Source organism: Salvelinus alpinus, chromosome 35 (assembly GCF_045679555.1).
Source record: "Salvelinus alpinus chromosome 35, SLU_Salpinus.1, whole genome shotgun sequence".
Taxonomy (NCBI): domain Eukaryota; kingdom Metazoa; phylum Chordata; class Actinopteri; order Salmoniformes; family Salmonidae; genus Salvelinus; species Salvelinus alpinus.
Window position 1 is genome coordinate 9,198,393 of NC_092120.1, and position 23,955 is coordinate 9,222,347.

At 43.6% G+C, this 23,955-nt stretch overlaps 1 protein-coding gene and 1 non-coding gene across 2 annotated transcripts in view; both read left to right on the top strand.

Moving 5' to 3' along the window:
* Nucleotides 1-5,523: 5,523 nt before the first annotated feature.
* On the top strand, nucleotides 5,524-5,596 carry trnat-ugu (transfer RNA threonine (anticodon UGU)). Its single transcript has one exon. It is a non-coding gene; the product is annotated as a tRNA-Thr (tRNA).
* Nucleotides 5,597-13,472: 7,876 nt separating this feature from the next.
* Nucleotides 13,473-23,955, top strand: part of LOC139564182 (FAST kinase domain-containing protein 4-like) — a 28,542-nt gene continuing 18,059 nt past the window's right edge. Inside the window, exons 1-10 of the mRNA XM_071383443.1 lie at nucleotides 13,473-13,600; nucleotides 14,194-14,677; nucleotides 14,912-15,232; nucleotides 17,697-17,871; nucleotides 20,848-21,005; nucleotides 21,141-21,251; nucleotides 21,639-21,783; nucleotides 21,939-22,190; nucleotides 22,270-22,381; nucleotides 22,455-22,569. Of these exons, the coding sequence (XP_071239544.1) occupies nucleotides 14,261-14,677; nucleotides 14,912-15,232; nucleotides 17,697-17,871; nucleotides 20,848-21,005; nucleotides 21,141-21,251; nucleotides 21,639-21,783; nucleotides 21,939-22,190; nucleotides 22,270-22,381; nucleotides 22,455-22,569 (1,806 nt within the window). The 5' untranslated portion in view covers nucleotides 13,473-13,600; nucleotides 14,194-14,260. The remainder of the gene's footprint in view (nucleotides 13,601-14,193; nucleotides 14,678-14,911; nucleotides 15,233-17,696; nucleotides 17,872-20,847; nucleotides 21,006-21,140; nucleotides 21,252-21,638; nucleotides 21,784-21,938; nucleotides 22,191-22,269; nucleotides 22,382-22,454; nucleotides 22,570-23,955) is intronic.

The following is a 23,955-nucleotide window of genomic DNA, read 5'->3' on the forward strand; positions in this document are numbered from 1 at the left end:
GACCGTACGTACATACCCCAACCAGAAGCCATGGATTACAGGCAACATCCGCACTGAGCTAAAGGCTAGAGCTGCCACTTTCAAGGAGCGGGACTCTAACCCGGAAGCTTATAAGAAATCTCGCTATGCCCTCTGACGAACCATCAAACAGGCAAAGCGTCAATGCAGGACTAAAATCGATTCGTACTACACCGGCTCTGACACTCGTCGGATGTGGCAGAGTTTGCAAACCATTATAGACTACAAAGGGAAGCACAGTCGAGAGCTGCCCAGTGACACAAGCCTACCAGACGAGCTAAACTACTTCTATGCTCACTTCGAGGCAAGTAACATTGAAACATACATGAGAGCACCAGCTGTTCCGGAAGACTGTGTGATCACGCTCTCCACAGCCGATGTAAGACCTTTAAACAGGTCAACATTCACAAGGCCGCAGGGCCAGACGGATTACCAGGACATGTACTGCGAGCATGCGCTGACCAACTGGCAAGTGTCTTGACTGACATTTTCAACCTCTCCTTGTCAGAGTCTGTAATACCAACATGTTTCAAGCAGACTACCATAGTGCCTGTACCCAAGAACACAAAGGTAACCTGGCTAAATGACTGCCGACCCATAGCACTCACGTCTGTAGCCATGAAGGCTGGTCATGGCTCACATCAACACCATTATCCCAGAAACCTTAGACCCTCTCCAATTTGCATACCGCACCAACAGATCCACAGATGATGCAATCTCTATTGCACTCCACACTGCCCTTATAGCCCTTCACTAAGCTAAGGACCTTGGGACTAAACACTTCCCTCTGAAACTGGACCCTGGACGTCCTCACGGGCCGCGGCCAAGTGGTAAGGGTAGGTAACAACACGTCCGCCACGCTGATCCTCAACACAGGGGCCCCTCAGGGGTGCATGCTCAGTCCCCTCCTGTACTCCCTGTTCACTCATGACTGCACGGCCAGGCATGACTCCAACACCATTACCATTATGTTTGCTGATGACACAACAGTGGTAGGCCTGATCACTGACAATGAAGAGACAGCCTATAGGGAGGAGGTCAGAGACCTGGCCGTGTGGTGCCAGGACAACAACCTTTCCCTCAATTTGATCAAGACAAAGGAGATGAATGTGAACTGCAGGTAAAAGAGGACCAAGCACACCCTCATTCTCATCGACGGGGCTGTAATGGAGCAGGTTGAGAGCTTCAAGTTCCTTGGTGTCCACATCACCAACAAACTAACATGGTCCAAGCACACCAAGACAGTTGTGAAGAGGGCACGACCAAACCTATTCAGGAGACTGAAAAGATTTGGCATGGGTCCTCAGATCCTCAAAAAGGTTCTACAGCTGCACCATCGAGAGCATCCTGATTGGTTGCATAACTGCCTGGTATGGCAACTGTTCGGCCTCCGACCGCAAGGCATTATAGAGGGTAGTGCGAACGGCCCGGTACATCACTGGGGCCAAGCTTCCTGCCATCCAGGACCTCTATACCAGGCGGTGTCAGAGGAAGGCCCTAAAAATTGTCAAAGACTCCAGGCCCCCTAGTCATAGACTGTTCTCTCTGCTACCGCAAGGCAAGCGGTACCGGTGCGCCAAGTCTAGGTCCAAGAGGCTTCTAAACAGCTTCTACTCCCAAGCCATAAGACTCCTGAACATCTATCCAAATGGCTACCCAGACTATTTGCATTACCCCCCCCCCCCCTCCCTCTTTTACACCGCTGCTACTCTCTGTTGTTATCATCTATGCATAATCACTTTAATAACTCTACCTACATGTACATATTACCTCAACTAACCGGTGCCCCCACACATTGACTCTGTACCGGTACCCCCCTGTATATAGTCTCGCTATTGTTATTTTACAGCTGCTTTTTAATTACTTGTTACTTTTATTTCTTAGTCTTATCCATGTTTTTTTAAACTGCATTGTTGGTTAGGGGCTTGTTACAGCATTTCACTGTAAGGTCTAAACCTGTTTTATTTGGCGCATGTGACTAATAAAATGTGATTTGATTTGTAAAGCTCGCTGCCATTGGACTCTGGAGCAGTGGAAATGCGTTCTCTGGAATGATGAACCACACTTCACCATCTGGCAGTGACCAATGACATTCTAGACGATTCTGTTCCAACTTTGTGGCAACAGTTTGGGGAAGGCCCTTTCCTGTTTCAGCATGACATTGCCCTCATGCACAAAGTGATCCATACAAAGTGGTCCATACAGAAATGGTTGGTCGAGGTCGGTGTGGAAGAACTTGACTGGCCTGCACAGAGCCCTGACCTCAACCCCATTAAACACCTTTGGGATGAATTGGAACTCCGACTGAGGGCCTAATCGCCCAACATCAGTGCTCTTGTAGCTGAATGGAAGCAGGTCAGCGCAGCAATGTTCCAACATCTAGTGGAAAGCCTTCACAGAAAAGTGGAGGCTGTTATAGCAGCAAACGGAGGACCAACTCCATATTAATGCCCATAATTTTGTAATGAGATGTTCCACGAGCTGGTGTCCACACACTTTTGGTAATGTAGTGTATATACGCAGGCCAGGATAGGGTTTACAATGGAATAAACAACTGTAGATAAATGTGCCCAGTTTGTTGCTTTCTCTGATAGTAAACATTAGCTGATCACGCGTTTTTCAGATTTACAAAGGTAACACATTCTACAATATTTTCCATCTATGTTGAAAATTGGTTCACATGATGACATCAATATTTCAAGTAGGATGCTTCAACGTTGACGTCAGTCTGAGTGGTTGGAATACCGTTGTTTTTGCACGTTGCCTCTCTGGAAGAGAGATATATTTTGTATGGCGCACTGATATTAGAAACATGCCTCTAGAACACCTACTCAAAAACTGGAGTAACAACCGCCACATTTTATTTTGTGTGTAGGCCTAGTGTGTACATGGATATTTGCATAATGTATGCATACAGAGCAGGCTCTGGTAAATAGAGCAGGCTCTATTTACCATCTCCAGGTGTATGTAGACAATTTGCGGTGATGGGGTGCCTCGAGCGTTGACTGGCGTTGAACTATTCTGATGGTTGCGCATTTGGAATATTGTAATCTATCGAGAAATACGAGTTAGCAGCTACCAGAATCACACCGTGAAAGATTTATAGTTGCTTGCGAAAGGTAAGCTTGAGTTGCTCTGGTTGTATAAAAGGCCTAATGTTATAACTACTGCTGTTGAAAAAGTCAAAAGTCATAACTACGTTATGGCCATGCATTCCCATCAGACAGCCGAAGTATCTACTTTAGAGATCGATATTTATCGTCAACATCTCTAAAAACACGCAGATACTGGGGCACCTTCAGACTAGTTACACACGTTCCGCTGCACTTCGGTGTGAGTAGCTAGTTATAACTTGTTGCTTACCACATGTAATTACCACCATGTTATTCAGTGCTGCTGTAATTGAAAGTGCAACACATTTATATGAAAACTGTTTCACTCCCCTCCATATTGCAGTCTGTCAGTTTGTCTACTTTGAACTTTGTCTTCTAATATATAGACTCGTCTGGGAAAACATTGTTGTATTTGACCATGTTTTGTCATATATCCAAAATTGTAGAAATGTGTTGTCAAACGTGTGAAATTAATAAAATGTCCATCTGTTGTCAACACCTGCCTTTCTGGCTAGGTGGTTCATAGGCTCGGTGGAACAGCGTTTATCAGTCCTCTGCGCACCCCCAAGTCTTATTTGCTGTGGATGGACCACCATCTGGCGGACAAAATGAGTACTGCACAAGCGGACGTGAAAGAAGACTGTTTAAAAAAAATCCAAGATGGCGGCTTGAGTGTAGCACAAATGTCTTTAGTTCATAACCCTCTTGTTTGTAAGAGTTTCTGCTGTTTACATATGTGAAAGAGTTCAAGGCACACACACAAAGCCTGACCTGCCATAGCTCTATGTAAAAGCTGCCACTAGATAAAGATTTAAGATAAGTTTAGTTTCTACTAGCCTAGCAAATAGTGTTATGGGGGAAGGGAGGGGGGTATACAGCCTGGTTTTTGTCTAACGACACCAATCACAGGCCCAGCACGGCCCACTACTCTACACAACCCCCAGCCTGCTCTCCAGCTCGGTAAAAGGCAGCTGTTAGAATCTTTTAGATAGTACCTCCAAAAGTGCTGTGTGTGTATAGCGGTGGTTGACTTGTGTTTTAAGTAATTGTGAATATCAGGGTGGTTCCAGAGATTAACTGTCAATGAGACTGTTAGTCTAGTCTGGTCCTATAGGTAGGGTCTGTAAAAATGGACTATTTGTGCATGGAAGGATAGAGAAGATTAGGATGACATGCATAACCGGAAGCGTTTCCAACTTTTTTCCCACCAGGGGGCAGAATATATATTTTTTCAGACCTAAAACATTGTGTTTTCTGCATGCAGTGTGTTGTGGAGAAAGCAGGCACTCCTGTGGATGGTTGGTACCCTCTAGTGGTCATGTTGGGTAAGTGCAACAGGACAGCTGAACTAAACCCAGACCAATTTAGACAGTAAATCACTGATACCCAGACTAAACAACACCATATAATTGCAAGCAGGCCGTGAGTTAATACATTTGTGACTCCCATCGGCTCTAACGGGTACCAGATCGAGTCCCCGATGCACTCCTCTCCTTGGGTGGAGATAAAATGCAAGGGCATTCTCCAGGCAATTCGATAGATATTTCTCCAATCATGCCACCGGGCATAGTGGGTTCCCTGGCTGCTCAAACATGAATCCCCTCTTGGACTCACTGCCCCTCTCCCTTGGGTCCAGACGATTATTTGTGGCCTCGTTATATGCGAGAGTGGCGTATCTGAGAGAATGCGTTGTTATAATAATGTTTTCCAGTAGCCTAATTACGAGTGCAACTTGACGCCCCCCCCCCCCCCCCCCATCTCAACTTACATTTAACCTGCCCCCACCCAATGGCCATTTATCATGTTACAGTTGTAAATATGTAATTATTATTTATGTTGCTATTGTTTCATTCACTTCCCTTTGACCTGCACTGTAAGAGCTTAAGATATTCACTGTACCCTGCATTTACATCTGCAACCCTGCTCATGTGACTAAACTCTCTGTGGCTCTGCTAGTACTCGCCACTAGAGCGCAGCAACAGACAATAAAATGCAGTGATCATCTGTAGGTGTAGATGTTCTGTCAATAGCAATGCATTTTATGGTCTGTTGCTGCTCTCTAGTGGCAAGTCCTGGCAGTGCCACAGAGATGAGGTGAGTGTATTTTATTGCACAGGTCCAATTGGCATGTAAGAATGTGTATTATGTTTCTCTGGTCTAAATCTCATGTAGATCATGATGTAACAGAAAGACTGAAAACCAGCAGACACTCAAGCCTAGAGTAGTTGACTTTGTTTCATATGCTAACAGCCTGTTTAGCTGGTTGGGCCAGACTGCACTAACAGCTGAGTGTGGTAGAGTGAGTGGCATGAGGTGTGGCCTTCTGTCTGTGAATTGGCAAGAACCGTTGTGATATGTAAATTACCTGTTGTCTCAAGGTGTGAGTAGGTAAGGCTCCATAGCTCAGTGGTTAGAGCACTGGTCTTGTAAACCAGGGGTCGCGAGTTCAATTCTCGCTGGGGCCTTGACTAAAGGGTCATATGTTTTAATCCAGGTCAGTACAATCCCGATTTGTGTTAAATTCTGCTCATGTATACATACCTTGTGAAGAATTACGTTGTTGTAGTAGTTTGTCTCGTGTCAACAGAACAGCCAGCACAGAAATTACATTTCTATCAGGTTAACATGTTACCATTTAACATTATCGATGCAAGCTCTCACAAACACCCAGAAGAACATTTCGACTTATTGTTACATTTTTGTGGCGAGTTACTGGGTTTTATGGCTTCAGTCCTGGCTCAATGTTTAAGGCACTGGTCTTGTAAACCAGAGGTTGTGAGTTCAGATCACGCTGGGGCCTTCCATGAGGGGTCATATGTTTCGACCTGGCTGACTTGTGCTCTGGCAGCACTACACTGCCTACGTGTAAAATTGGAGCAAAACAATGTGCGTATTAACCTTAAATAACATACAACTGTTATTTTGCTTCTCAATGATCATTCAACGCTGCACGATTTGATGGAATGGCGAATTTCAATGATGTGTTGTCTGTCCATCAAATCGTGCGGCGTTGAATGATCATTGAGAAGCAAAATAACAGTTGTATGTTACAAGTAAAACTAAATGCATGCTTTTCAAGCGATCGCTGCCTGCACCTGCCCGCCTGTCCAACATCACTACTCTGGACGGCTCTGACTTAGAATATGTGGACAACTACAAATACCTAGGTGTCTGGTTAGACTGTAAACTCTCCTTCCAGACTCACATCAAACATCTTCAATCCAAAGTTAAATCTAGAATTGGCTTCCTATTCCGCAACAAAGCATCCTTCACTCATGCTGCCAAACATACCTTTGTAAAACTGACCATCCTACCAATCCTCGACTTCGGTGATGTCATTTACAAAATAGCCTCCAATACCCTACTCAATAAATTTAATGCAGTCTATCACAGTGCCATCCGTTTTGTCACCAAAGCCCCATATACTACCCACCACTGCGACCTGTACACTCTCGTTGGCTGGCCCTCGCTTCATACTCGTCGCCAAACCCACTGGCTCCAGGTCATCTACAAGACCCTGCTAGGTAAAGTCCCCCCTTATCTCAGCTCGCTGGTCACCATAGCAGCACCCACCTGTAGCACGCGCTCCAGCAGGTATATCTCTCTGGTCACCCCCAAAACCAATTCTTCCTTTGGCCGCCTCTCCTTCCAGTTCTCTGCTGCCAATGACTGGAACGAACTACAAAAATCTCTGAAACTGGAAACACTTATCTCCCTCACTAGCTTTAAGCACCAGCTGTCAGAGCAGCTCATAGATTACTGCACCTGTACATAGCCCATCTATAATTTAGCCCAAACAACTACCTCTTTCCCTACTGTATTTATTTATTTATTTATTTTGCTCCTTTGCACCCCATTATTTCTATCTCTACTTTGCACATTCTTCTACTGCAAATCAACCATTCCAGTGTTTTACTTGCTATATTGTATTTACTTCGCCACCATGGCCTTTTTTTTTTGCCTTCACCTCCCTTATCTCACCTCACTTGCTCACATTGTATATAGACTTATTTTTCTACTGTATTATTGACTGTATGTTTGTTTTACTCCATGTGTAACTCTGTGTTGTTGTATGTGTCGAACTGCTTTGCTTTATCTTGGCCAGGTCGCAATTGTAAATGAGAACGTGTTCTCAACTTGCCTACCTGGTTAAATAACGGTGAAAAAAAATTAAAAAAAAAAATTTGATGAAGCCAATGACTGATGTGGTGTACTCCACAATGCCATCGGAAGAATCGCGGAACATATTCCAGTCTGTGCTAGCAAAACAGTTCTGTAGCTTAGCATCTGCTTCATCTGACCACTTTTTTATTGATCTAGTCACGGGTGCTTCCTGCTTTCAGTTTTGCTTGTAAGCAGGAATCAGGAGTATAAAATTATGGTCAGATTTGCCAAATGGAGGGCGAGGGAGAGCTTTGTGTGCGTCTCTGTGTGTGGAGTAAAGGTGGTCCAGAGTTTTTTCCCCTCTGGTTGCACATTTGACATGCTTATAGAAATTTGGTAAAATCTATTTAAGTTTCCCTGCATTAAGTCCCCGGCCACTAGGAGCGCCGCCTCTGGGTGAGCGGAATACAGCTCATTCAATGCTGTCTTATTGCCAGCCTCAGTCTGTGGTGGTATGCAAACAGCTACGAAAAATACAGATGAAAATGTTCTAGGTAGATAGTGTGGTCTACAACTTATCATGAGATACTCTACCTCAGGCGAGCAATAGCTCGAGACTTCCTTACAGCCAGCTGTATGTTGATAGTGTCGTTGTTCAGCCACGACTCCGTGAAGCATAAGATATTACAGTTTGGAATGTCCTGTTGGTAGTTTAATCTTCCGCGTAGGTCATCGATTTTATTCTCCAAAGATTGGAAGTTTGCTATCAGAATGGAAGGAAGTGGAGGTTTATTCAATCACCTATGAGTTCTCAGAAGGCAGCCCGCCCTCTGGCCCCTTTTTCTCTGCCTCCTCTTCACACAAATCACGGGGATCTGGGCCTGTTCCCGAGAAAGCAGTATATCATTCGCGCCGGGCTCGTCAGACTCGTTATGGAAAAAAAGGATTCTGCCAGTCCGTGGTGAGTAATCTCTGTCCTGATGTCCAGAAGTTATTTTCGGTCATAAGACATGGTAGTGACAACATTATGTACAAAATAAGTTAAAAAAATAAGTTACAAACAACACAAATAAAGAAACAAAAAACACAATTGTTTGGGACACGTAAAACGTCAGCCTTCTCCGGTGCCATTTTTTCATATCTCCAGCAGATGTTTGGCATTGCACATGGTGATGTTAGGCTTGTGTGCGGCTGCTCGGCCATGGAAACCCATTTCATGAACCACACGACGAACAGTTATTGTGTTGATTTGCTTCCAGAGGCAGTTTGGAACTCGGTAGTGAGTGTTGCAACCGAGGACAGATGTTTTTTTATGCGCTATGCACTTAAAAAGAGAGGGAGAGAGAGAGAGATGCATGTGAGCTCTCACATTTTTCAACATTTTTTTTGAGAAGGAGTAACTCTGCAAGATCATGGTCGAACCATCTGGGTCAGATAGTTTAGACACTTTTTTCTTTAAGGTTGCTGTCCCTATCATCGCCAAGCCTATCTCTGAACTTTTTAACCCATCTCTCCTCTCTGGGGAGATTCCCATTGCTTGGAAGGCAGCCACGGTTAGTCCTTTATTTAAAGGGGGAGATCAAGCTGATCCTAACTGTTAAATGCCTATTTCTATTTTGCCCTGTTTATCAAAAGTGTTGGAAAAACTTGTAAATAATCAACTGACTGGCTTTCTTGATGTCTATAGTATTCTCTCCGGTATGCAATCTGGTTTCCGCTCAGGTTATGGATGTGTCACTGCAACCTTAAATGTCTTCAATGATGTCACCATTGCCCTTGATTTCAAGCAATGTTGTGCTGATATTTTTATTGACTTGGTCAAAGCATTTGATACGGTAGACTATTCCATTCTTGTGGGCCGGCTAAGGAGTATTGGTGTCTCTGAGGGGTCTTTGGCCTGGTTTGCTAACTACCTCTCTCAAAGAGTGCAGTGTATGAAGTCAGAACATGTGCTGTCTCAGCCTGCCTGTCACCAAGGGAGTACCTCAAGGCTCGATCCTACTCCCCACGCTCTTCTCAATTTACATCAACAACATAGTTCAGGCAGTAGGAAGCTCTCTCACCCCTTTGTATGCAGATGATACAGTCTTATACTCAGCTGGCCCCTACCCAGATTTGTGTTAAACGCTCTACAACAAAGCTTTCTTAGTGTCCAACAAGCTTTCTCTGCCCTTAACCTTGTTCCGAACACCTCCAAAACAAAGGTCATATGGTTTGGTAAGAAGAATGCCCCTCTCCCCACAGGTGTGATTACTACCTCTGAGGGTTTAGAGCTTGAAGTAGTCAACTCATACAAGTACTTGGGAGTATGGCTAGACGGTACACTGTCCTTCTCTCAGCACATATCAAAGCTGCAGGCTAAAGTTACATCTATTGTAATTGCTTCTCTTTCACTCCAGCTGCCAAACTAACCCTGATTCAGATGACCATCCTACCCATTCTAGATTACGGAGATGTACTTTATAGATTGGCAGGTAAGGGTGCTCTCTAGCGTCTAGATGTCCTTTACCATTCGGCCATCAGATTTGCCACCAACGCTCCTTATAGGACACATCACTGCACTCTATACTCCTCTGTAAACTGGTCATCTCTGTATACCCGTCACAAGACACACTGGTTGATGCTTACTTATAAAACTCTCTTAGGGCTCACTCCCCCCTAGCTGAGATATTTACTGCAGCCCTCATCCTCCACATACAACACCTGTTCTGCCAGTCACATTCTGTCAAAGGTCCCCAAAGCACACACATCCCTGGGCCACTTGTCTTTTCTGTTCGCTGCAGATAGTGACTGGAACGAGCTACAACAAACACTCAAACTGGACAGTTTTATCTCCGTCTCTTCATTCAAAGACTCAATCATGGAGACTCTTACTGACAGTTGTGGCTGCTTTGCGTGATGTATTGTTGTCTCTACCTTCTTGCCCTTTGTGCTGTTGTCTGTGCCCAATAATGTTTGTACCATGTTTTGTCCTGCTACCATGTTGTGCTGCTGCCATGTTGTGTTGCTACCATATTGTTGTCATGTTGTGTTGCTGCCATGCTATGCTGTTGTCTTAGGTCTCTCTTTATGTAGTCTTGCGTTGTCTCTCTTGTCGTGATGTGTGTTTTGTCCTATATATATATATATATATATATATATATACACACAGTTGAAGTCGGAGGTTTACATACACCTTAGCCAAATACTGTACATTTAAACTCAGTATTTCACAATTCCTGACATTTAATCCTAGTAAATTTCCCTGTCTTAGGTCAGTTAGGATCAACACTTTTATTTATGAATGTGAAATGTCAGAATAATAGTAGCGAGAATGATTTATTTCAGCTTTTATTTCTTTCATCACATTCCCAGTGGGTCAGAAGTTTACATGCACTCAATTAGTATTTGGTAGCATTGCTTTAAATTGTTTAACTTGGGTCAAACGTTTCGGGTAGCCTTCCACAAGCTTCCCACAATAAGTTGGGTGAATTTTGGCCCATTCCTCCTGACAGAGTTGGTGTAACTGAGTCAGGTTTGTAGGCCTCCTTGCTCGCACGCTTTTTTAATTCTGCCCACAAATTTTCTATGGGATTGAGGTCAGGGCTTTGTGAAGGCCACTCCAATACCTTGACTTTGTTGTTTAAGCCATTTTGCCACAACTTTGGAAGTATGCTTGGGGTCATTTTCCATTTGGAAGACCCATTTACAACCAAGCTTTAACTTCCTGACTGATGTCTTGAGATGTTGCTTCAATATATCCACATATTTTTCCTTCCTCACGATGCCATCTATTTTGTGAAGTACACCAGTTCCTCCTGCAGCAAAGCACCCCCACAACATGATGCTGCCACACCCCTGTGCTTCACGGTTGGGATGGTGTTCTACGGCTTGCAAGCCACCCCCTTTCTCCTCCAAACATAACGATTGTCATTATGGCCAAACAGTTCTATTTTTGTTTCATCAGACCAGAGGACATTTCTCCAAAAAGTACGATCTTTGTCCCCATGTGCAGTTGCAAACCGTAGTCTTGCTTTTTTAATGGCGGTTTTGGAGCAGTGGCTTCTTCCTTGCTGAGCGGCCTTTCAGGTTATGTCGATATAGGACTCGTTTTTACTGTGGATATAGATACTTTTGTACCTGTTTCCTCCCACATCTTCACAAGGTCCTTTGCTGTTGTTCTGGGATTGATTTGCACTTTTCGCACCGAAGTATGTTCATCTCCAGGAGACCTTCCTGAGCGGTATGATGGCTCCGTGGTCCCATGGTGTTTATACTTGCGTACTATTGTTTGTACAGATGAATGTGGTACCTTCAGACATTTGGAAATTGCTCTCAAGGACGAACTAGACTTGTGTAAGTCTACAATTCTTTTTCTGAGGTCTTGGCTGATTTCTTTTGATTTTCCCAAAGCAAAGAGCAAAGAGGCACCGAGCTTGATGGAAGGCCTTGAAATACATCCACAGGTACACCTCCAATTGACTCAAATGGTGTCAATTAGCCTATCAGAAGCTTCTAAATCCATGACATAATTTTCTGGAATTTTCCAAGACGTTTTAAGATACAGTCAATTTATTGTATCTGACCCACTGGAATTGTGATACAGTGAATTATAAGTGAAATCATCTGTCTGTAAACAATTGTTGGAAAAATTACTTGCGTCATGCACAAAGTAGATGTCCTAACCGACTTGCCAAAACTATAGTTTGTTAACAAGAAGTTTGCGGAATGGTTGAAAAACGAGTTTTAATGACTCCAACCTAAGTGTATGCAAACTTTCGACTTCAACTGTATATATATTATTAGATTTTTTTTTCATCCCCTGTCCCCGCAGGAGGCCTTTGCCTTTTGGTAGGGTGTCATTGTAAGATTTTTTTATTAACTGACTTGCCTAGTTAAATAAAGGTTAAATAAAAAATAAATAAATACAAAAATTCAGCACTCTGCAATCTCGTTCTGTGAGCTTGTTGTGGCCTACCACTTCTCAGTTGAGCCGTTGTTGCTTCTGGAAGTTTCCACTTCAAAATACTGCACTTACAGTTGGCCCGGGGCAGCTCTAGCAGGGCAGAAATTTGACGAACTGACTTGTTGGAAAGGTGGCATCCTGTGATGGTGCCATGTTGAAAGTCACTGAGCTATTCAGTAAGGCTATTCTACTGCCAATGTCTTTCTATGGAGATTTCATGGCTGTGTGCTCGATTTTCTACACCTGTCATCAAACAGCCGAATCCACAAATTTTAAGGGGTGTCCACATACTTTTGTATATACAGTACCAATCAAAAGTTTGGACACACCTACTCATTCAAGGGTTTTTCTTTATTTTTTACTATTTTCTACATTGTAGAATAATAGTGAAGACATCAAAACTATGAAATAATACATATGGAATCATGTATCAACCAAAAAAGTGTTAAACAACTTAAAATATATTTAGATTTGAGATTCTTCAAAGTAGCCACCCTTTGCCTTGATGACAGCTTTGCACAGTCTTGGCATTCTCTCAACCAGCTTCATGAGGAAGTCACCTGGAATGCATTTCAGTTGTCATGTGTGCCTGGTTAAAAGTTCATTTGTGGAATTTCTTTCCTTCTTAATGCGTTTGAGCCAATGCGTTGTATTATGACAAGGAAGGGGTGATGATAATCTTGTTATTGATATAATTGTTTACTTATCAATGTTAGTTGGTTGCATTTACTCACACAAATTGCCTTGCCTTTCATGTATGACGTCAGCTGTATTACTTGCGTCATGTAAACGAACATACAATACTGTAGTTTTGTTACTGTTTCTAGTGTAATATGCTTTGTTATTGTACAGAGGTGGTTGTACATTATTAGAGTAATGAAAGGAGTTAGCCAATTACCATATGAGTAACAATTGGCTATATGGTTTGGCATCATGCCAGATTCATGGTACCTTGGCACGGGCTTTGTATTTATGCAACTTCAACTTGAAATGTAAATGTACAGCTGCAGTATGTCGATGTGAATTGAATACTAAAGTATATTATTTTCTGTATTTTGCAGTTTCACAACATAAACGTTTTCAAGATATTCATTCAAGAAAAGTCACGCCTTGGGAGTTTTATTGAAGACTTAGTTGTTAGCTATCTGTCTAGTTTTGCATGGGAACGCAATTCAAGGGCAGAATAACTTTACCCCACTGTGTGTATCTAATTCTATGGGTTCCCCGCATGGAGATCAAGACCAGGTTCTGCAATAAAAAAATACGACCTAAAGTGCCTTGAAACAAGTGGACCAATCGCAGCTTCGTCCGACAATCATGTGACACTGGTAGCTTTGAGGTCATTTTCTTGCGACTATTGCTGATAGCTCCATGTGAATGTCGCCTTCGTCTTCTACCACTTTCTATCTTATTTATCAAGGTAAGAACAGTCCTTTAAAGATAGAAATGGCAGCTACATGTATTTATATGTCTACTTAAGACCTGTCACAGGTGTAGTTGTGAATGCAGAGAATGTTGCCAGTCTGAGTTTCATAATTCTAATAGCTAGAACGGCAGAAACCCTAGTCGGCAAGGTCAGAATACGCTTGATGGCAGCTCAGCTTTTGAGACTGAAATGTTGCTAGTGACGTTAATTCAGCTCAGTTCACTATAACTAGTTGCCACAACCATGTCTATTCATTGGTTTCCTGCAAATGTTTTGTTTGTAGTAGTACAGGCTACACGATTGTTGACACAATGTTATGTTACACAACACACAATCCCTGCGTTACTGTTACTAATTGCTAAAGCGTCTCAAGATAGCTTGGCTAAGCTTGTTGACAGCAGTCCATGACCGGCAGACTACGGAGAATAAGAACATATAGTCCTTATCATAAAGTTGTACATTAAGGTGTTGTTTGGGCATAGCAACATGTGATCGTAGGTTCAGGAACCAAAAAAAGAATGAGAACCACTGAGTGATATTCACTTTCTTGAATTAACACTCTCTCTCTCTCTATTGCTCGTTCTCAGGTGTTAGCATGGTGACTCTGGCTGCTGTGTTGTGAATACGTGTCTCGCTGCTGCTCTCTCTTCCTCCATGACCAGCCGTCTGCTGGGCCGATGTGCCCGTCTCCTCCCCAGGGCCCAGGCCTCAGCCTCAGCCACCGCTGCCCGCCTGCCTACCCCTGCGGCTGGGCCAGCAGAGCCACTGTGGGCCCAGGCCTGGCGGCAGCCTGTGTTAAGGGGGCTATGTGAGGGAAGGAGTTTGGTCAAAGAGGAGTATCCCATCGAGCCCAAACGCACCCAGCTGGATGAGCTCTTAGAGAGAGCCCAATCTCCACAGGATGTCTTGCAGGCGTGGGCGGCACAAGGAGGAAAGGCCAATCAGGCAGCTAAGGCTCTGGTTCAGCTTGTCAGATTGGCTGGGAGAGAGAAAGGTGGGGCTAAAATGGACCAATTTGAGCTGCTGAATGATCCCAGACTGCTAGACATAATGGACACTGTTACTGCACAGGTAGGAGAGGGTGTTGTAAGAAGGGTCAGGGGACTGGTAGGATGAGGAAATGTGAGGGTAGATAAGTGGAGGGTTGAGAGGGGATGAAGATGGGTAAGGAGTGATGAAAGCAAGAGACATGGGGCAGGTTACAGTTAGGGCAGCTCAAAATATTCACTAAAACTTTCGGTGCTCTCTGAGAGTTTCTTTGAGTGTGTGTAAATTGACTGTGTGTGCGTGTATCTCTTCCCCCAGGTAGCGTCAGTGTGGAATGGTACGCTGGTCTCTCTGCTGCGCTCCCTCTCTGCTCTGGGTGTTCCTCCTACAGCTGCAGTACAATGCTCCATCCAGACAGAGGTGCTGTGGCGTGTACGCAGACTCTCCTACAAACAGCTGGCTTTCCTGGCAGACTGGGGAGCAGGGCGGAAGGGTCAGATGGAGGTGTCACTGGTGAGTGCAGCGCTGAAACAGCTGGAGCTCCGCTGGACTGAGATCGCTGACGCTAGAACAGTCAGTACCCTGATGGCTAGGGCTGGACACCTCAGTCCTGCACTGATGGACAGACTGGAGGATAAGGTAACAAGCACCTATACACCTACCCCCACACTACACATACTAAGTTATCAAAAATGTATTTGGACAGTGAATAAAAATACATTTAAATTGTCGCTATACTCCAGCATTTTAGATTTGAGACAGAATGTTTCAGATTAGGCGACAGGAAAGAATGTTAGCTTTTATTTTAAGGTATTTTCATACATATGTTTTACTGTTTAGAAATGAAGCACCTTATGTATCTAGTCCCTCCATTTGAAAAAGTCATAAGTATTTGGACAAATTGACTTAGTACTAAACTTGACTACTTTAATAAACTATTTGTCACCATATTCCTTGCATGCAATGATTAGGGATGGGCATTTGCCATTTTTTGACTGGTCGAATACTCTATTTATTTTCTGAGTACTCAAATTAATTAAAAAATATATTTTTAGAACACAAGAACCGCACTGGAAAGAAATGTGCACATTTATCTTTAGGCCAATGCCAACAGTGCTCGACAATGCCAAATGTATCATAACCATTACAGATAACAAATCCTAATTGCTGAATTGCCCCATATACACAGTATTCAGTCAATAAAAGAGCAAGTGCCATTTAAGATTAATTTATTGAAACCTTAATATCAACTGGTTATATTATATTGTGGAACATGATCTTCAAAAAGGCATTAACCTGAGCAGTGGCGCTTGCTTTTAGAAACATATGGCTGTGCAATGGCATAGGCTTGCTTGTTAATTTAGCAGACAAGATGCTCTTATTTCCCGAATCACAGTCAAGACACCTATATTATAGTAAAAAAACGATGTAATATAACAATAAAATTGAACAAAGTATTCAGACCTCTTTTTCCACATTTTGTTACGTTACTGCTTTATTCTAAAATGTATTAAATCGTTTTTTCCCCCTCATCAATCTGCACACAATAACAAAGCAAAAACAGATTTAGACATTTTTGATAATTTATAAAAAATAAACTGAAATATCAAATAAAAAGTTATTTGTCATTTGCGCCGAATACAACCTTACCGTGAAATGCTTACTTACAAGTTCTTAATATCACATTTACATAAATATTCAGACCCTTTACTTAGTACTTTGTTGAAGCACCTTTGGCAGCGATTACAGCCTCGATTCTTCTTGGGTATGACGCTACAAGCTTGGCGCATGTGTATTTGGGGAGTTTCTCCGATTCTTCTCTGCAGATCCTGTTAAGCTCTGTCAGGTTGGATGGGGAGCATTGCTGCACAGCTATTTTCAGGTCTCCAGAGATGTTCGATAGGGTTCATGTCCAGGTTCTGGCTGGGCCACTCAAGGACATTCAGAGAATTATCCCGAAGCCACTCCTGCGTTGTCTTGGCTGTGTGCTTAGGGTCGTTGTCCTGTTGGAATGTGAACCTTTGCCCCAGTCTGAGGTCCTGAGCGCTCAGGAGCAAGTTTTCATTAAGGATCTCTCTGTACTTTGCTCTGTTCATCTTTGCCTAGATCCTGACTAGTCTGCTTATCCCTGGCGCAGAAAAACCACAGCGTGATGCTGCCACAACCATGCTTCACCAGACGGGATGCTTGGCATTCAGGTCAAATAGTTCAATCTTGGTTTCATGAGACCAGAGAATCTTGTTTCTCATGGTCTGAGAGTCTTTAGGTGCTTTTTGGCAACTCCAAGCGGGCTGTCATGTGCCTTTTACTGAGGAGTGGTTTCTGTCTACCATAAAGGCCTGATTGGTGGAGGGCTGCAGAGATGGTTGTCCTTCTGGAAGGTTCTCCCATCTCCACAGAGGAACTCTGGAGCTCTGTCAGTGACCATTAGGTTGTTGGTCACCTCCCTGATCGAGGCCCTCATTCCCCCGATTGCTTAGTTTGGCCGGACAGCCAGCTCTAGGAAGAGTCTTGGTGGTTCCATACTACTTCCATTTAAGAATGATGGAGGCCACTGTGTTCTTGGAGACCTTCAATGCTGCAGACATTTTGGTACCCTTCCCCAGATCTGTGCCTCGACACAATCTTGTCTCGGAGCTCTACGGACAATTCCTTAGACCTCATGGCTTGGTTTTTGCTCTTACGTGCACTGTCAACTGTGGGACCTTATATAGACAGGCGTGTGCCTTTCCAAATCATGTCCAATCAATTGAATTTACCACAGGTGGACTCCAATCAAGTTGTAGAAACATCTCAAGGATCCACCTGAGCTCAATTTCGAGTCTTAGCAAAGGGTCTGAATACTTATTTACATGAGGTATCTATGATTAGATGTTAGATGTCCTAACCGACTTTGCCAAAACTATAGTTTGTTAACGAGAAATGTGTGGACTGGTTGAAAAACGAGTTTTAATGACTCCAACCTAAGTGTATGTAAACTTCCGACTTCAACTGTATGTATATAGCGGAGTGGAACTGTAATTGCCACCATCAACAAATCTATCTCAACCAACACTCCTTTTCTTTTCTCTCTGTCTCCCCCCTCTCTCTGTTCCCACCCCAGGCGTTAGAGCTAGCTGAAGGGTTTGGGACGGAGGATATCCGCAGGGTGTCTGTGTCTCTGGCGTCTCAGGGACGCCGTTCAGTGCCTCTGCTCAGAGCTCTGTCCTACTACCTCCTACAGAAACCCTCAACAGACCTTTCCACGCCGCTACTGTTGGACCTCGCCTACGCATATGGTACACACACACACTTGACTAAAATATTTCAGTTGTTGTGTATATTACATTTGCTTTATTTTGATTTTATTATTTCATTTCATCTCCATAGAGGTGCTGCCTATGCTGTCTGCCAAAATCAATAATGTTTAGTTCTTCAAAGTAAAAAAGCATACTGGTTTTTTTTTCTCTAGAGAAACTGTGCAATGTGCGCATTGAGCTCACAGAAAAAAACTGAACGAAATGGAATTCAAATAATTTAATCACTGTAGGTCAAAAAGTTGTTTAAAAACTGAACAATAACCGAAATGTCTGTTAATTGCTCAGCAGTAATTATATATATATATATACACACACACATAATCTGGAGATGTAAAAGGATGTGCCACAGGGTTGAATGCTGGTACCATTGTTATTCTCCATCTTTGTTAACAATCTACCTAACAACAAACTACCTGCGGTCAACTGATATTTCAGCTTTGAATTTTTCTGTATTCCAACAGATTTAAAGGGGCAGTGCAGTTAATGTGATTCCCCCCAGTTTTTTAATGATATTTTCACACTAAGGTCAAAATAGCACGCTGTAATTGTGAAAATGATGATATGCCCTTTTTGTGTAAGAGCTGTTTGAAAAAAAATGCCTGTGCCCTCAATTATCAAGGTGCGTGCACAAAAAAAGGACTCTAAACCTTGCGTGCGCCAGTTTTCCCATAAAGGCTGGTATTTATCCATTTTGAGCTTGATGGGAAAGTGTGCATCCACACAAATGTAAAACCATGCGTGCACACAACTTCTAGTGGTTCACACATGAGTAACTCGGCGAACAATTCTGAAAGTACATGCAATTTTAACTTGCTCCACCGCAAATTTCTTCTGATGTGATTTAAGCATTGATATGGACTCCGAACATCCAATTCCGTTGATTCTCTATGAACAATTGTAATTTTAAGAATGAAAAATTAAACACAGAATATAATTTGGGAAAATATAAGTCAGAATTTAGGGGAAAAATCTCAGATTTTATCAGGGAAGAGGGAAGAGTTGCATGGGCATAGCGGGATTTCTTATAAGCATCTGAATTAGTGTCCCGCTCCTTGAAAGCGGGCTCTCTAGCCTTGAGCGCAGTGCGGATGTTGCCTGTAATCCATGGCTTCTGATTGGGCTCCCGAGTGGCACAGGGGTCTAAGGCACTGCATCTCAGTGCTTGAGGCGTCACTACAGACACTGATTCGAACCAGGGTATCACAACCGGCCGTGATTGGGAGTCCCATAGGGTGGCCACAAATGGCACAGCGTCATCCGGGTTTGGCCGTCATTGTAAATAAGAATTTGTTCTTAACTGACTTGCCTAGTTAAATAAATAAATGTACGTCACTGTGAGGATGATGTCGTCAATGCACTTATTAATGAAGCCGGTGACTGAGGTGGTATACTCCTCAATGGCATTGGATGAATCATGGAACATATTCCAGTCTGTGCTAGCAAAATAGTACTGTAGCATAGCATCCGCCTAATCTAACCACTGCCATATTGAGCAAGTCACTGGTACTTCCTGCTTTAGTTTTTGCTAGTAAGCAGTAATCAGGAGGATAGAATTATGGTCAGATTTGCCAAATGGTTTGCTAGGGAGAGCTTTGTATGCGTCTCTGTGTGTGGAGTAAAGGTAGTCTAGAGATATTTTTGACATGCTGGTAGAAATAATGTAAACAGATTTAAGTTTGCCTGCATTAAAGTCCTCGGACACTAGAAGTACCGCTTCTGCATGAGCATTTTCTTGTTTGCTTATGGCCTTATAAAGCTTGTTGAGTGCGATCATAGTGCCAGCATCGGTTTGTGGCGGTAAATAGACAGCTACAAATAATATAGATAGTGTGGTCTACAGCCTATTATGAGGTACTCTACCTCAGGCAAGCAATACCTTGAAACTTCTTTAATATTAGACATTGCACACCAGCTTTTATTGACAAATAGACACACACACCCACCCCTCATCTTACGAGACGTAGCTGCTGTTTCCTGCCGATGCACGGAAAACATAGCCAGCTCTATATTATCAGTGTCATTGTTCAGCCACGACTCGGTGAAATATAAGATATTAAAAAATATGTAATGTCCCATTAGTAGGAGAGTCTCGACCGTAGATCATCCAGTTTGTTTTCCAGTGATTGCACGTTGGCCAATAGAACCAATGGTAGTGGCGATTTACTAACTCACCTACGAATCCTCACAAGGCACCCCGACCTTCGCCCCCTGTATTTCCGTCTTCACGCGAATGACGGGGATTTGGGCCTGGTCTCGGGGAAGCAGTATATCCTTCGGGTCGGACTCATTAAAGAAAAAATCTTTGTCCAGTTTGAGGAGAGTAATCGCTGTTCTGATGTCCAGAAGCTCATTTTGGTCATAAGAGACGGTAGCAGCAACTTTATGTACAAAATAAGTTACAAACAATGCAATAAAACTAACTAAATAGCACAGTTGGTTAGGAGCCATCCTCTCCTGCACCATTATATAAGTGTTCAATGATTTTATATATATATGAATGAAAACGTGTATATGTTGCTTGCCTGTGACAGTTTAATAAATACCAATAATTTGAGGTGCACGCAAATCCTAGAATCTCCAAGTACGCCAGAATTGAGTAAGAAATGTACGCACGGTTGATGAGGCCCCTGGAATTTCAGCCTGTTCAGGTGGGATGGAACTTTTGGCCCACATCATGATCTTAATATAATAGACCAATGACTGTTCATCTGGGTAAGTGGTGGACTCTAGACCATCCTATCAGCCAATCTTAATTTTTCCTAATGCCCACACAATCAGACATCATTTCAGGGGCCAAAGGAGGTTCAGGGAAATAAATTATAAAAAAAAAATTCTATAATTGAACACAGTGATTTATTAGAAATACAATGATCATTTCAAAATAAAATTACAAAGACTGCATGGGGGCTTTAAATTCTCTCTCTCTCTCTCTCTCTCTCCTCTCTCCTCTCTCAGGGAAGTTGAATTTCCACCACTCCCAGGTCTTCCAGCGATTGGCAGCCGAGTTGTTACCCAGAATGCCAGAGATTAGTTCTGCCGATGTTACTCGCTGCGCCAAATCACTAGCCTTCCTCAAGTGGCTCCATCTCCCATTGTTTGAGGCATTCGCTGAGGTCCGCACACACTCAGACACTTCTAAACACGTCTTAAACTGATTGGATCATCCCCTAGCCCTCTTGATTAACAAATATTGCTTTAACTCATCCTCTTATTTTCTTCCTTTGTTTGATTTTTAAAAAACTATTCAGCACTACAGCGTGAACAGTCAGAAGTACAGCACACTGCAGCTTTGTAACCTGCTCATGTCACTGGCCAGGCTCAACTTCCAGCCCAGCAAGGGGGAGGAGTTCTACAAGAAGGTAAACAATGAGAGTAGCAATTTGTTTCTTTATTTACCTTATGCTGTTTATTTATTTTAATTTATTTAACCTTTATTTAACTAGTCAGGTAAGTCAGTTAAGAACAAATTCTTATTTACAATGACTGCCTACCCCGGCCAGACCCGGACGGTGCTGGGCCAATTGTCTGCCGCCCTATGGGACTCCCAATCATGGCCGGATGTGATGCAGCCTGGATACTCAAGGATAAATATTGTGTAGAACAGACTGGGTTCTCAGTCATGTAGAGTCATGTCAGTGCTGCACATGACAGTTCTATCAACTTTGGCTGATGAGGGGAAGAGGCTTTTGTTACCTTCCCTGAATGTAGTCCGTGTTTGTCAACTGTCTCCTCCTGTGTGTATGTAGGTCCACTCTGCCCTGGAGGGTGTTCTCCCCAGCCTGGAGGCGTTCCTGCAGACAGACGTGGTGTGGTCTCTGTGCGTGTTACAGCAGGCCAAGCCCCAGCACATCACAGCCCTCAACCAACACACACATGTTGCCAAACTCTCAGGTAAACACACACTCTAGTACTGGTCCACCCCAGGAGATGGCAGCAGAGGACCGATGTTCATGTGGTCTGGGTTCATAGCCCTGTGCATTCTCAAGTGTACAGACTTGGGTGATTCTGCTGATTTGATGTTGTGTTGCTATATTGTTGTTTCACAGAAGGCAGTCTGTCTCGAGTGGAGAACTATCGCCTGAAGCTCCTCCACATCATTGCTACCCTCCAGTTAGAACACCCAGAGTCTCTGTCCTCCACCCTGCCTACAGAGGCCATGTTGCTTCCCTCCACCCTGGGCCGGGACTCCCCCCTCTCCCCTCTACAGACTGGGCTGAAGGGGGCCCTGGATAATCTGGTGGGGGGGAAAGCAGAGGCCCTACGTACCGGGGTCAACACTGTATACGGCTGGACCATAGGTGAATACATGCGCGCACACACACACATTAACACTGTAAGGCTGGAACAACAGGTGACTGACTTGTTGTGTCCTATCAGATGGAGAGCTGGTGGTGGACAGTGAAAATAAGCCAATGGACCTGGTAACCCTGACAGCCCCTCACCTGCCTGGAGGAGGCGGAGCCAAGCCCCTACCTGAGGGGGCATGCAGGTGAGGGAAGAAGGGTTTGTGTGTGTGCATGTCTGTGTGTGTGCATGTGTTCTGACAGTCCTCCTCTTTGCAGGTTAGCGTTCTTGACCTGGGAGTTTCCTAACTATGGTTCCAGGAGTAAAGATCTGCTGGGACGATTCATCATGATGAGACGGCATCTCAAACTGGCTGGCTTTATCCTTGTAGAGGTATGGAGGGATGACGAGGGAGTGATGGAGGTGGACTGAAAGAGACGTTCTGGCAGTCAATATGACAGTAACTGTCTATCGCACACACACAAACCCTAACCACAGCATACTCTCCACCCCAGGCCAGACACTCTTGGGTGTAATCACCAGAACAAGCCTCTTTCCTGGGAGAGATCAGGTAGACCGGGATGGACACAGCATTACTGCATTACACTGCTTGAAGCTCATTGCCTCAATGTAACACACGCACAGTACAGCAGTCTTCTGAAGTTAAAAGGGAATTGACTTCCAGCCACTGTAGATGTCTAGGTGTGGTTCATAGCACATCCCCTTAGCATGTGCCTCAGAGTTGTTACATAGGGAGTGTGTGAGATATGCTCGTCTCAGTCTTTCCACTTCAGCAAATTAACTCATCACCCTGACAAAGTAAGGGTTCTTTATCCTCCTCTGATTAACAGACTATGAGAACGACAAGCTCTTTGTGTGGCTAATAGGGTTGTCAGTATAACACAATACTCTTTTCCATGGCAAAAAGAAAACACGAAGCCAACTATACTCTATTGTCCTTTTTAAAAACTGCCGTATAAACTGAGTATACAAAACAATAAGGACACCTTCTTCATATTGAGTTGCACCCCCCCTTTTGCCCTCAGAACAGCCTCAATTCGTCAGGTCATGGACTCTACGAGGTGTCAAAAGTGTTCCACAGGGATGCTGGCCAAGGTTGACTCCAATGCTTCACACAGTTGTGTCATGTTGGCTGGATGTCCTTTGGGTAGTGAACCATTCTTGATACACATGGGAAACTGTTGAGTGCGAAAAACTCAGCAGCGTTGCAGTTCTTGACACACAAATCGGTGCACCTGGCACCTACTACCATACCCCATTCAAAGGCACTGAAATGTTTTCTCTTGTCCATTTACCCTTTGAATGGCAAATGTACAGGGCATTCGGAAAGTATTCAGACCCCTTGACTTTTTCACATTTTGTTATGTTACAGCCTTATTCTAAAATGGATTAAAATGTTTTTACCTCATCAATCTACACACAATACCCCATAAAAACAAAGCAAAAACTGATTTTTAGAATAAACTGAAATATCACATTTACATAAGTATTCAGACCCTGTACTCTGTACTTTGTTGAAGTACCTTTGGTAGCGATTACAGCCTCGAGTCTTCTTGGGTATGACGCTACAAGTTTGGCACACCTGTATTTGGGGAGTTTCTCCGATTCTTCTCTGCAGATTCTCTCAAGCTCTGTCAGGTTGGATTGGGGAACGTCGCTGCACAGCTATTTTCAGGTGTCTCCAGAGATGTTAGATCGGGTTTAAGTCCAGGCTATGGCTGGGCCACACAAGAACATTCAGAGACTTACATTTACATT